The 14,794-nt window shown below is 32.0% G+C and overlaps 1 protein-coding gene across 1 annotated transcript; it reads left to right on the plus strand.

Moving 5' to 3' along the window:
- The first annotated feature begins 986 nt into the window (after nt 1-986).
- Nucleotides 987-13,180, plus strand: LOC132735843 (deoxynucleoside triphosphate triphosphohydrolase SAMHD1-like). The gene is made up of 15 exons (XM_060722860.1): nt 987-1,080; nt 1,853-1,915; nt 5,006-5,166; nt 5,591-5,706; nt 6,788-6,858; nt 7,257-7,412; nt 7,892-7,939; nt 8,361-8,525; nt 9,218-9,309; nt 10,186-10,242; nt 10,489-10,666; nt 11,316-11,438; nt 11,879-11,983; nt 12,438-12,575; nt 13,035-13,180. Exons 2-15 carry the CDS (start codon nt 1,874-1,876, stop codon nt 13,053-13,055), a joined length of 1,473 nt encoding a protein of 490 aa, XP_060578843.1. The 5' UTR covers nt 987-1,080; nt 1,853-1,873; the 3' UTR covers nt 13,056-13,180.
- Nucleotides 13,181-14,794: the final 1,614 nt, after the last annotated feature.

A 14,794-nucleotide genomic window follows, 5' to 3' on the forward strand; every position in this document is an offset into this window, starting at 1 on the left:
AAGATCTAGGTCACGAAAAGATATTGTATTATGGACAAGACCTAAAACAAATTATATTAAAGACACATTTTCTTATTATGGCATGAACATTTGGAACAATATACCTTTAAATATTCGTAATGTTAATAACCTTAAATGTTTTAAAGATAAATACAAAGCATATCTTGATGTTCATATGAATGAATGAGTGAGTGAGTGAATGAATGAATGAATGAATGAATGAATAAATATATGAACGAACGAATGAAAGAACGAACAAATGATGCAATATACGTATATGTTTAAACAAATTGTTGAGTGTCTGTCGAAAGTATATGAGTTGTATTATTCCAAAAATTACATATTATACATTCATTTTTCTACCTATGCATGTCCTGTTGTTGTTGTTGTTTTCTATTTCAGAAGGCCACATTGGAAATAAGGTATATATGATTGTTATTGTATGTTCTTAATGTGTAACCTTCTTTAAATAAAGATATTATTATTATCATTATGTATTCTTACGGAAACGTTAAGTCTGTCTTCGATTAATCGTCGAGGTGTTCCTATTGCTGCTAGATGCAGATGATGGCACAAATAGTGGCTGTAGATGAGCCCAAATGTATCACAAATTAAATATATTTGACATCAATTGTAAACCAAGTTATTGTACAGCATACGATAGACACACACCATACACCGTTCAATATTACCTCATTCAACAGTGATAGCGACAGAAAACTTTGTTTGCATACAGCGTAATAAATCGATGTTAAATAGAACTACATGTTCATGATATCATATTTCACAACAATATATTTATCGTGTAAAATTTGAAACCCTTTTGTTATAAACATTGACACGATAAAATTTGAACTTTATAATTAAAAATCAAACTGAATAATTAAGAAATAAACAAAGTTTTGGTAAAGCACAAAGCAAAATTCTTCTGACATTGTACATGCTTTAAAAATATCTAAAATTTCGTCTGATTTAGCAAGACAAGACATGAACAAAAATCGTTATCTACTGTAGTATAGTAAGAGCAGGATTGTCAACAGCATGATTGTACACTTGTAGCACGGACCCTGAGATAACAAGGTAAGTTTATATTTTCAAATTATGTTTAATGATATAGGTAATTGTTCTTTGTTTAAGATGGCAGTACATGTAACAAATACCGATCAATCAAAGTACAATATCGTATACAAGACCTATTGTCGCGTACATACCATTTATTAAAAAATGAATAAGTAAATGTAACCAAACATAACGAATAGACAGAACTTTTCTTTGTCGTGAAACGATTTAAGATAAAACGCTGTTCATAGTCAAAACATGATAATAGACGAAAATATTGCGATGGCAAAAAATGTTGTAACATCTATCTGATATTATGTAACTTTACTGTAATAGTTAACTTTATCTATTTTCTACTACGAATTGATTCACCTTTAATAAATGAAACATTAAACAGGTTTAAACAACAGTGAAGTTAATCCGTCGAAGGAGTTACCCGTATTGAGTTACTGTTAACGCTATTTCGTTTAGCCAGGGTATTTTGGTTTGAGTCAGTATTGATCATAAATACGTTGTATAATACAGTTTTACATTTTATGTGTTGCGTTCTTTACAAGTGCAAACATTGTCACTACTAGGTCTATAGCTATTTAAATTGTGTGTATATTTTTTTGATCACGAAACCGGGGAAAAATGGTCCGACAAGATAGTCGTTTATTTCTTTACAATCTTTTTAACACTAACTCATTTACAAATCTCTAATGTATGTCAAACTGTAAGTTTAATTACCCCACTTTATATACAACCTAAGTATAGAAGATGAGATGTTAAAGAACGCTTGTATCTCCTTCAGGGTTTGTTTCAAGCAGTTGTCATGGAAACAGAAGAAGACCCTTCGAGCGAAGAATTGCCCAAGGTTAGAAGAAGAAAAGTTTCTTTTTTTATTTTTTTTTTTTATTTTAAGTTTTATTCAGTTGTTCACGTCTGAATAGATATATGCATGTACATGTAATTACGAAGCATTGTGCTGGACATTTGAAAACATCACTTCTATAACACTAACAATTCCAGTAACAACAATATCATCGACAGCAAGAACATCAACATAAAACATGGTTAAATTGTTTTTTTGTCAAGATGTTCTTTTATCATATGTAGTCCACTTAGGTGTACTTCAAGATATAGAGAATAATAGGTTAGTGCCGTGGATGGAGAAAGTTTATCTGGCGAGGCGGAGGAATTTATTGGGTGAGCCGAAGGCGAATCCAATAAATTCCGGAGCAGAGCCAGATAAACTTTCTCCATCCACGGCACCAATCTATTATTCTATTTATCCTGTCACCGTTTTTTTTAAAGAATTTTATTAGGCAAACTTCCTTTAATCACACTATCGAAAATGTTTCTATATAAACAAAGAAGGCCCGAAGCGTGCATTATTCTACAACAATGCACTCGCCATTCTTATTATCTCCCTGTGTATTTTCACATTGAGGGCGCCATTTTGTTTCAAAAATGTGAGAAATATAAACAATTTTTTGTCGAATTTTGTTGTGAAAACTATCTTGAATGGAAGAAAATGGTCTAACTAAGAAAATGAATTCGAACACCAATATCTTTTATTCAGTCGTTAACGCTGTACAGACGTTTAAAGTATTGTTTACGTGACGTCACAATGTAGCGCCAAACAGCACGTGCAAAACAATTAAATCAAGTACGCTATTTTAAAGCAGCATGCCTTCAGATTTATGCTTATTTTCATGAAAATTTTGAAATTTAACCACCAAACAAAAAGCTTATTTTCATGAAAAATTTGAAATTTAACCACCAAACATAAAGTCCAACATTATAACAATAATTATATTTTTTCTTGAAAAGTAGTTCGGCAAAGAGGTGCCCATTCATGCATACCACGTGATCAAGTGCCGTAGATCAGTCAAAATATACGGCACCTTGTTATCGGGCCGAAATTGATACAAGTGACAGGATAAAACTTTATCTAGATTACCTCTCTGAATAGCGACCTCTCAGGTATAATCTTAACAGCAAAAATACTTGAAATCGTATAACATAGTTTGTTAGTTTTCATGTTGCTGCATTCCCATACAAATAAGTTTACAGTAAGTTGAGTTTTATGAACATTGCATGAAACTAAGATTAAACTATAGCACTTAGGTGAGATATGTATAAATTAATCTTGTAAAGTTTTTTTTCAAAACCTATGCTATAATGAGACCAAACGTAACATGTAAGTATCAAAGGGCACAAAAAATGACCTAAATTGATATCTTACTCCATATCAGCTCACTCTACTGATGTCTCACAAAATTCATTTCTTAAGGTAAATAACGACGCTATCTACGTGCATAAAATCATTTACACATTATAAAGTGTAACCAATGGACGCAGCATTTGATTTTCAATCATAACTCATAAATGAATCTAATCTATGCAAATTAAGCCTCGTGTTCATTTACTTAACTTTTAAAAACAAATAATCCGCGTCAAATGAGTATTGTATTCTATCTAGCCTCGTTCTCATTAAACGAGTCCATAAATCCACAACAAACCACTATTTTACTCCGTCTAGCCTAGTTTTCATGTTCAGAGTCTAAATTCCATATTGTACTCGAAGGAGCTCTGCCAAAATGACGAAAAATTGGTGGTGTGAAATGATTAGGGCATTTAAAATTGTTGAATACAATTAATCTTATAAGAAATTAATATCTCATTGTAGGCAAATAATGACCCTATTTACGGACAAAGTGAGTTGATATATTATTGAAAACATTATGGCCCCATTTTCGGAGAAAATTTGATATTATATTGCAGGTACCTTCTTGTATATAAACAAAAACTTTATCCACGGGTATATAACGACTTTCAGGGTATTTTAAAATTGAATATTTATTACTGACAGTATTTCTTGACAATATAGAACTGATATTATATTGCTGGTATATAATGACTGTATTCTACTGCAATACATAATTGATACGTTACTGGTTTCCAAGCAGTTTCCGGCCCCTAGCTGTTTTCGGTCCTTAATCATTTTTATCCAGTTCACTCTATTTTACCAGTAAAAAAAATCTGGAAATAAAGTAAGGCATCTAAGTTCCTTCATCAAATCAGAGAGACATTCGTTTCTATGCAACACAGCAGTTAAAATAGTACAGCGTTTTATATGTTTTAAAGGTTTTCCTATTGTTTGAAGTTACGTAATGGAATGTACAATATTTAAAAATAAGCAACACCTTGGGAATTCAAGTTTGATGCCCATGCGCAATAACTGAGACCCGATTCTATGTAAATTATTTCTTCCGAACAATATATTCCAGACGACATGGAAAATGTCTGGAAGTTCTATTATCATCTAAACATTGCTTACTGAGACTGAATTAAAGTCAGAAAAACTGATATGAAATTTTGCATAAAAGTCAGAAAAGATGTTACATTTCAGGCCCCTTTTTAATTCAAAAGTAAAGTAAAAGCACAACATAAAAAACATGGTAATGCTTGACAGATACCTAACTTTGTTCTGTCAAAGTTTTGTACTTGTTGTAGACAGATTTTTATTTTATTTTTTGAAAAGTAAGATTTGGGGTCGGAAACTGCTAGGAAAACAGTATTGTGTGTATATGATGACTGCATTTCACGGCATTTCTCAAGAAAGTTTTTTCACACTGTTTTACCTTGTTTTAGAAATTGTTACTTGTAAGTATATAATTAGGAATTCATATAAAAATTTTGACCTTGAAAATTGAAATAAGGCTAAATGGAGAACTATATGCATTTGATATAGTTATTTTGGACTCTAAAATGAAAACGGAGCTATATTGGGTGTGGAATGCAACTGAAATGGATGTTTTGTAACGAGGCTATATGCGGTATGAAAGCATTTGTTATCTGGAAATGGAAACGAGGCTAAATTGGTAAGATTGGACCCGATTATGATTTCTATGGGAACGATCATATTTCACGGCACTAAAGAATTGACATCTAATTGCAGGTATTCAACGATCCTATTCACGGACATATAGAATTGCACCCATTATGTATCAAAATTATAGACACGCCTCAATTTCAACGTCTTAGAAACATAAAACAGCTTGGCACGTGTTATCTGGTTTACCCTGGTGCGAGTCATAACAGATTTGAACATTCATTAGGGTAAGTGAGGTCAACTATTTAAATCTGTTGTTTAGTATATTTACTTGATTGTGGTTTAATATTGCAAATTAACAATGTTACATCAATAACAGCAACAGAAACGACCTTTTATTATGCATTGCACACCTAAAAAAAGGAAAAGGAAACATTAAAAATGAGCCGCGCCATGAAAAAACCAACATAGTCCGTTTGCGACCAGCATGGATCCAGAACAGCTTGCGCACCCGCCCAGTCTGATCAGGATCCATGCTGTTCACTTACAAACTCTATTACAAGTAGAAAAACTGACAGCGAACAGCACGGATCCTGATCAAACTGCGCGGATGCGCAAGCTGTTCTGGATCCATGCTGGTCGCAAACGCACTATGTTGGTTTTGTCATTGCGTGACTCAAATGTTGTTACTCATGCGTTTTACCTTTTCAGTGTGTGTCATCTTGCTGGGAAACTTCTGCGAGCAATAAAAGAACGTCAACCAGATGTTGGCATCACTGACAAAGATATTCTTTGTGTTGAGATTGCTGGACTCTGCCATGACCTTGGTAAACTTCCCTACTACCAGTAAAAATCAAAGTACTGAAAGTACTGGTCGCTTTGACACTTAACATAATAGGGATGAAATAAAGCCAGATGCAAAAAGATTATATTCAAACCTATTGCTAGTTATAATAAACATGTATCAAAAGTAAATTTTCAACATTGCATTATTGACACTAAATAGTTAGTGAACGTTTAAATAGTCACAATGAGCTGGTAACTTTAATGTTGCCATATTTCTTTAGGTCCTTCAGAATCATTGTGATTCCACAACGTTAGTGGTGAAGGCTGAATACCACTTAAGCCGGTGCTAGGGGGCTTCTCATATACATTTCAGTTTCATTTAAAGCCTCATTCACGAAATGAATATAAAAAATAATGTGTGTATTGGTTAACATTTTTTACATTAATTAATTATTTATAACTTTTCTCATAAGTCATGCTAATAATCAACGATTTATTTAACAGACTTAAGCTCAATTTCATAATCCAGGGCAAAACAATTTCCAAACATAAAAGCTATAAAACTGAAAGTTAATATGACTAGATTTATCAGTTATTATTAATTCATGAATTTTGCATAGTTATCGACATAATTTTTTACAAGGTTTCTGGTTTTCCTTGTGGCTTTCAATGATGTTTGCATAATCTACATGGCTATTAACTTCAAACACTTTTTGCAGACGTAAAATTGTTATTCAATTGAGGAAGCGTTAACGGAAAACCAGTCATAATCAGTTTATATTCTTCAATTTCGTTCGTAAGGTAGGTCTAAACATTTTGGAACTGCTTCTAAGCAGAAGCTTGCCGCATATTGTGATATCTGAGTCTTTGAACTCATTCTTTTTGCATATTGAGACTAGTTAAATATTTAATCTGTCACCTCCGGAATATTGCAATATGTCGTGAAGTTCCAACATAACTAGCTTTCGCATTCGCCAAGAAAAAAGCCTCGTATTCTATCTTTCATAAAACATATTTTCTATCGTTGATATTGAAATTTCAATTTCAATGTCATTTTGATACTTTGAAAGTAAATGAGCCTTATTTATGCTGACTTTTTCTGTAATATATATACCTTTTCAGGACATGGACCTTTTTCACATTTGTTTGATCAAAAGTTTATACCGACTGTAAGGAAAGGGTGTAAGTGGAAGGTATGTTGTCAATGCTTCAATTTTAGAATAATGGTAATTGAACATATATACATGTACATTCATCAACTAAAACAACGGTAGACAAATTGCCAACATGCAGTAAGCAAAATGTTGGCATATTCACTTATTAAAATTGGCAATTGGTTTGAATGATGCCTACATTGAAGTAAAAAAATTGACTTTGATTGCAAGTTATAGAAGCTTATCATGTTATTGCATTGAAGTAAACAATTTAACTGGGTTTGTAAGTTATAGAAACTTATTGCATTGAAGTAAACAATTTGACTTGGACTGCAAGTTATAGAAGCTATTGCAAGCGCTCGATATCGTAAGAATATAAAAAAACTTATAATAGAAATCAAAACGATCTTGATACCATTCATGTTTATAATTTTCAGCACGAGAAAGCATCTGTTGATATGTTTGACTATATGTTAAGGGACAATGACAGGAGACTGGAAAAACATTTCAAGCGACTTATGATGGATTTTAAAGAAGTTGATTTAATATTTATTAAAGAACTTATTGATGTTCCTGCAACAATCGACAATGGGGTATATATGTAGTTTATATATGTATTTTTTCGTATTTAAGTTTGATTTAGGACAGGGTCAGTTTGGTATGTTGATAAGACATAACGAAGTTAAACATATAGTTTAAAAATTTCATATTTAATATGGCTATACGGCTTATATTCTTTGATGTAAATTAAAGTTTTCTTATATACAAAGTATATACATATGTATATAAGAGCAAAACAAAGTGTTTAATTGTGAGATATACTTCGTATATAATATTTTCTTGTAACTGTACATAATGTTCCTTCATCTTGTTATTAACTTCAGAATAAAAGCAAAACTTTATTCCATTTACATTAACTGTACAATATTGAATATTGTTTTTCATTTAACATCTCTGTAAAGTAGACAACGTATTATGCAACGACATATCACATAAAGATCTTTTGTTTCCAGCTATTTCAGTTATTGAAATATGTGCCTAAATGTTCATATATATCTTATATATTTCGTAGAGATGGCCCTATCGTGGGAGAGGAAGGGACAAAAGCTTTTTGTACGAGGTAAGAAAAGTAATTGTAATGTAAATGAAACAACACCTAAACAAGCACATTTCAAATACATTTTTACCAATAAATTAATGTTTGAAGTTACCAAATTAATGCCAAAATAATTATCCGTACATGTTTTTAAATTGAAACTATACCAGTAACGCTGGCAAATTGTTTAGTAAGATTTTTGACGAAGTCCGTCTAAGAACAATGGAGAACGGTTTGACTTCATTTAAAATATACAGGGATGAACTGAATTTAAGAACGATTTTCATTGATCAATTTAAAGTTATAAACTGATTCAGAAAACCTCATTGGTAATTATAAAGTCAGTATAATAATTGAAAGGATATTTTAGAAACTCGTCCAAATTAGTAAATTTTTTAAAGGATTAGAGGAAACAAACTTTCTAAATTGAAAGTTTTGCATATAGATTGTAGCAAATAAAACCAACGGTATTGACGTGGACAAATGGGATTACTTTGCGAGAGACTGCTTCATGCTAGGGATGAAAAATTCATTCGATCATACCCGGTGTATAACCAGTGCCAGAGTGCTAGAGGCCGATGGAAGGCTGCAAATATGTTACAGAGATAAAGTATGTATTCATAACTACCGGTATATTCATTGACCGAAAAATCGAAAGATATGATCTTTAACTTTAGTTTTGATTAATTAAATAAATAAATGAATAAATAAATAAATAAAACATATAAAACTAAATCAAACTCAAACAAACCGAGCCTGCAACATTTTCAATTATTTCGTGTTGGGCTTTCTTTAGTGAACCTTATTTTCTCTAATTTGAGAATTGAGTACCCCTGAAGCCGGTGCTAGGGGGCGTGAGGGTTGGTGCACGTATTCATTATCCCTCATGTACAGACTCAATCAAACTGAATCTGCAATTCTCTTGTAATTTTGTTGTGATTAATGCTTACGAGGGATCACTTTGTTCCCAGATTTTTAAGAATTTAAAGTAATCGTTAAATTGATATTTGAGCCGCGTCATGACAAAACCAACATAATGGGTTTGCGACCAGCATGGATCCAGACCAGCCTGCGCATCCGCGCAGTCTGATCAGGATCCATGCTGTTCGCTTACAAATCCTATAACAAGTAGAGAAACTGATAGCGAACAGCATGGATCCTGATCAGACTGCGCGGATGCGCAGGCTGGTCAGGATCCATACTGGTCGCAAACCCATTATGTTGGTTTTGTCATGGCGCGGCTCATTTGATTTTAAAAGCAGTAACAATAAGAACAAGTAACAAGTTAAACGTTTATTGCAGGAGGCTCATGATTTATACGATATGTTCCACACGAGAATGACCCTTCATAGGAAGGCATATCAACACAAAACACACAATATCATCGGGAAAATGTAAGCATTTCCAAGGCAGATACTAGTGTTTTTATTAATATCATCTAGATTATACTGTTCAATTTTGAGATGTAGAAATTGTCAATGAACCTTACCAAAGTATCATTTAACAAGTTAAAGTTCAACAGATCATTGAGATCAAGATCAGGACAAAAAATCATAGATCTATCTTTTTTTTAACTTGGTCATATCAATTATTGTGATCATAATTATGTTTCATAGGTTATGTTCAAGAAAGTTTTTCTATACTGACAACAAATTTCAATAATGTTATTTAAGCTGCTCTTTTTGCATAAATACTTCAGAAGTCCATGTCCTCATTGACAGGTTGGATTAGATGGCTGATTTAGTCAATGTGGGTTCGAAACCCAGCAGGAGCTTTTGATTCTTTAATGTTATAAGCTGTCCATGCAGTTAGCTTACTGTGGGCTGATGGTTCTAGTCTAGTCTAGAGCCTGTCCAGGCCAGAATTATAACACAGAGGTGTACACCAGATCCTCTTCTGTTATGTGTCGATGTGACTTAAAACTCAAACAGATCTAAATATATTCAATTCTTGAATACGTTTTTTTCCTGCAAATAAACGGTTTTCAACATTTACAAATTGTTTAAGCATCATGTAAATCTAAATTGCATAAGGCAATAAAAGCAAAATAAGATGATTAAATTCTGTTCTCTACAGGAACAATGATGCCAAATTTGACCGTTGAAGTAGAGTTTAATAAAAAACGTATATGTAGAAGGAGTTCGAAGAATTTTTTTTTTTTGAAATCAGAAATTTAATGGTATAATTTTACATATCAACAATGTAATTTTCATTACAGGTATTAAAATCATAGAAATAAATCTTTAATCTTAACCCGATACCTTTTGTAGGATGTGTGACGCTTTGGTTGCAGCAGATGAGTTCCTAATATTTGAAGGCGAAAATGGGTATGTGCGTTTTTTGCACATTATGTTTTTCAATCATCATTAAATCCTTTATTTGCAACAATTTGAATTCAGTAAAGCGAAGCATTTGTTTAAATGTTTTGCTCCATTACTAAACTGGTTTCATTAGTGTCCCAGTTTAACACGGTGGCATATCACGTGGTTGTTACAACCCGGAACCGCGCAATGCTGTGGTGCCAAGGAAACTTTTGGCATATTTCAGCCGCTATATATTGTTTCTTATTACAGTGATAAGTTAAGCATGTCAACAGCGATAGATGATATGAAAGCATACTGTCAACTGACTGATACAGTCATAAGAACAATACTACTATCCTCTGAAGAAAATTTGAATACGTCTAAATCTATTTTGATGGACATAATGAACCGAAAACTCTACAAGTATGTGGCCCAAACACAAGGAAAGGTATCAGTTGTTGAAATTCAATTATATTATAAGATTTTGAATTTAAATATAAAGAAAAGAGAAAAAAATATTGAAAATGGAGCAGTTAATTTTCATGTCCAAAAATATTAGCCAAGTTACTCCCCTATTACTTTGTCTTAGGACGTTATGCAAGGAAATAAGAAGTAGCCAGGCCTGTGTAATCTTGAATGATGAAACAAGGATTTCAAGTAACAAAATAGAGGATGATCGAAAATTAGTTTATACAATTCAAGGTGGTGGAATGTATTGGTACTATATTTCTACGTATGGATAAATGGGGAGTCCGTGGCCAAGTGTATAAAGTCGTTGACAACAAATCACTTGTACCTCACCGCTGTGGGTTCGAACCCCCGCACAAACATTTAGGAAACCTTACATTTGAGGAAGATATCTTGCTAGTTTACAGAACGTTGTTGGTTCTTTTTTTAGTGCCCGAGATTAAGTACATGTTTGTAAAATTGCTTAAGAAAATATTGTTAAACATAATTCCGTCTAAGGTCTTCCTCAACCAGAAAAGACGATCGTTATATGTTGTTAGGTGTCAATGCCATTTAAATTATAACAAAAGTAAAATACGTATTTAATAAATCATTCATATATCATACATCTTTTATTGTTATATTTGCAGACTACAGGGAATGAAAATATAAATGATCCTGACCGCATTAAAGAACATTTATTGAAATTTAAAAACGAAAACGACGAGATGTTGGAGGACTTTGATGTCAAAAAACTTGATTTGGAGATTGACGTATGTATTCGGGAGATTGGAGATATTTTATGATTATTTATGACCTATTTCATCACAGTTTTTGGCGCATTGACTGGTCACTAACCCAAAAACCCTCAATAATCTCATACAATTCTCAAATAACTGTAGCATTTTTCATGTAACATGTGTTTAAATTTTCTTCGATTGATGTGGTTGATATTGATATATTATTATGATTCAATGTAAATCCTTCCAGAAAATATAAAATAGAAATGTAATTAAAATTCGAATTCTAAATTTCATATTTCTATTATGATCGAATGGTGCTGAATTACAATTGCACCATATTTAGTTTAGATTGTGCTCATTCTTTTATTTTAACTACATATCATATGACCCATCTATTTCTTCGTTTATGATTTGATCGCTGCAATTTTAAGTCTGATTGAATAAAACTTTATGAAATATGTTGATGACAGATAGTGAAACTTGATTATGGCATGAAGACAAACGACCCAATATCAAAAGTGAGATTCTACAGTAAAATAGATGAAAATAAAGCAGTGGCCATAGCAAAATCACAGGTAATAGGAATTTTCACATACAGTTTGACATGACATTTACTTTGTATATGTGAATTACGATTTTGTAGTAAATACTTTATAGAACTTTCAATATCATGTTATAATGCACGCTTCAATATACATATATATCGTTATTAAATTTTTATAAAGTCATATATAGTTAAGATAAGTCAAGCAATACTCACTTTGTGAAGTTGTCTTGACAAAATAGAGTTATGAAGTTATCACGAGTGACGTCTAGTAACAACTGTATTCAGAGGTCAAGCGCCATGTTACTACAACAACTCAAAATGCTACAACTGTTTAATGTCTATTGTGCCGGCAAAACTGCTAACACAATATTTACACACTTCTATCAAGAGGTGACGTGAACGCTTTAACATATCCAAATAATAACGCATACAGCACCAGAAAGAACCATCTTGTTGATATCTTATAAAACCTTTATTTTCAGATTTCACATTTTTTACCAGATACCTTTGCTGAGCAGAGTATACGTTTATATTGCAAAAATAATTCACCTGACGTGATTCATTTTGTTAGAGAAGCGTTCTCGGCTTGGTGCTCACAAAATAATTTACCAAAACCAAAGGTATAATTTTGTTCTATTTTCTTTTCCCAAATTGGTCAGCACTGAACAAACAAGTAAAATGCTCAAGAAAAATAAAAGAATATTTATTCAACCATTTATTTGCCGCCAAATGAATGTGTTTTTTCTGTTGAGATTGATACGCCGGTGTCAACTGTTCTTAAAACTTTGTCCAACATTATTTGGCAAAAAACGGTTGACACCAAATTCATATTAGTCCTTTCTTAACATTTTGAAAACGACATTTCATGTAAATAAGATGGATTTGAACTTGAATCCAGTAACAGAGATAATAATAACAGAGATTAAATATTTCAAATATTATTTGGAATGCTTCAATTCTGACAATTTGATTTAAAGATATGAAATAAATGAAAAAGAAATATTGTGTAGTTCAGCAGAAATATGTTAAAGTATACCAGTTAAGCAAAACACATGTAAATGGATATGTTTCATTTATAGGGTGAAGAAGATGGCGAATAAATTGCTTCACTGTCCTGGGTAACATCAACATGAAAGGGTTTTGATATATACGAAAAATTATTACATACAGAGCAGCAAATTCAATATATGTATATCACAAAGAAATGATTAAAGATTATGTATACTACACAGATATTATTTTCTCTTCTTTGCTTTTTATTTGTATAACCACCTCCAAAATGATGGAGCGGGAGACGTTAAAATTACCCACCAGTATAAGAATGGTGACATAGGACTCGTTAAGTTCTATCCACTACTAGTTGTAGTTCCAGTTGGATTTAAGGTGTTCATGGGTAAGTACAAAGTGAGTGTGTGTCAACACGAACTTGCAAATTCAGTATAACGCAACATTTAGAACCTCCTGGCGTTATAATGACCGAGCATTTCGAAGAGGAACATGAGTTTGCCGTGCGTGATGAGACATACATGTAATAGAAAAAATGCATTTATTTCTCACATCCCTCTAGCACGGTAGTATTAGCGGTACTCAATCCATGTTAAAGATTTCAAATAGACACTGTATTTTAAGAACTAGATTTATATCATGAATACATGTATTCAGGCTACTCCGAAAGCGTGCAAAAATAATAAAGTTTCAAAGTTTCAAATTTATTAGCATCATCAGCAAATCAATTGCCTTTGGCCATTTACAAAGAAAACACATGAAGTATGGCAAAGACATACAATACAGAATAGTATAATAACAATACAAATTCATACAAACAAAAACTTTCATGAAACAGTTAAAGTTTCAAGGGTATATTTACGCAATTCAAAAGCTTCTTTAATAAATTTCGATAATAAAATCAGTTTCTTTTTGCTGTTACAAGACATAATACTATTAAATTTATTCAAGGAAGGCCATGATATGTTACCAAGGTATTTCTGTCGAATTTGAGAGTATTTTGTACAACATAGGAGAAAATGATATTCGGTTTCTGTTACATTTTGATTACACATTTTACATAGACGATTTTCTCTATCTAATCTACTATATCTGCCTAGTTCTACCTCTAAATTGTGTGAACAAAGTCTTAAACATGTAAATTGTTTTCTATGCATATCACTGGTAATCTTATCTAAATAAGTTTCATAGCTAAATGTTGTTTTAAATTGTCTGTAAAAATCTAATTTAGATATATTATTTAACGATGTATTCCATTCTTGTATAAACTGATCACGTAATGTTCTTTTTAACAGAGGAAATTAATTCATACTTGTATCGAAGTTAAGTCTTATATGCGAATATCCAAGGTGATCTAAAATGGAATGAATGCGACTTGCCCAACAAGAAATATTTACATTGTTGCATTGGTCAATATAAGCATTAAAAATAGGCATGTTTACAGAATTTTTAATTTTCAACCAGTATTTGAGTGCTCTCTCTTTTGCAACAATAGACAATGGAAATATCCCTAATTCCCCATAAATTGCCATATTTGGTGTCTGTTTACGTACTCCTAACAAATATTTTAAAAATCTTATATGTAGTTTATCTACTTCTTTGAAATTGTAAACACCCCAAATTTCCGATCCATAAAGCAAAATAGGTACAACCATAGAATTAAAAAGTTGTAATTTGGTTTTGATATCTAATTTAACTCTATCAATAAAAAATAAACATCAGATTATGGTATGCCTTAAGGGCCTGGTCTGACAACGATTTAACTGCATTTAGAAGATTTCCAGTGTATGAGAATTTAACACCTAGATATGTGAAATTATCAACAATTTCAATA

The sequence above is a fragment of the Ruditapes philippinarum genome, unplaced genomic scaffold, assembly GCF_026571515.1.
Source record: "Ruditapes philippinarum isolate M1 unplaced genomic scaffold, ASM2657151v2 ctg2987_1_1_1_1, whole genome shotgun sequence".
NCBI classification, from domain to species: domain Eukaryota; kingdom Metazoa; phylum Mollusca; class Bivalvia; order Venerida; family Veneridae; genus Ruditapes; species Ruditapes philippinarum.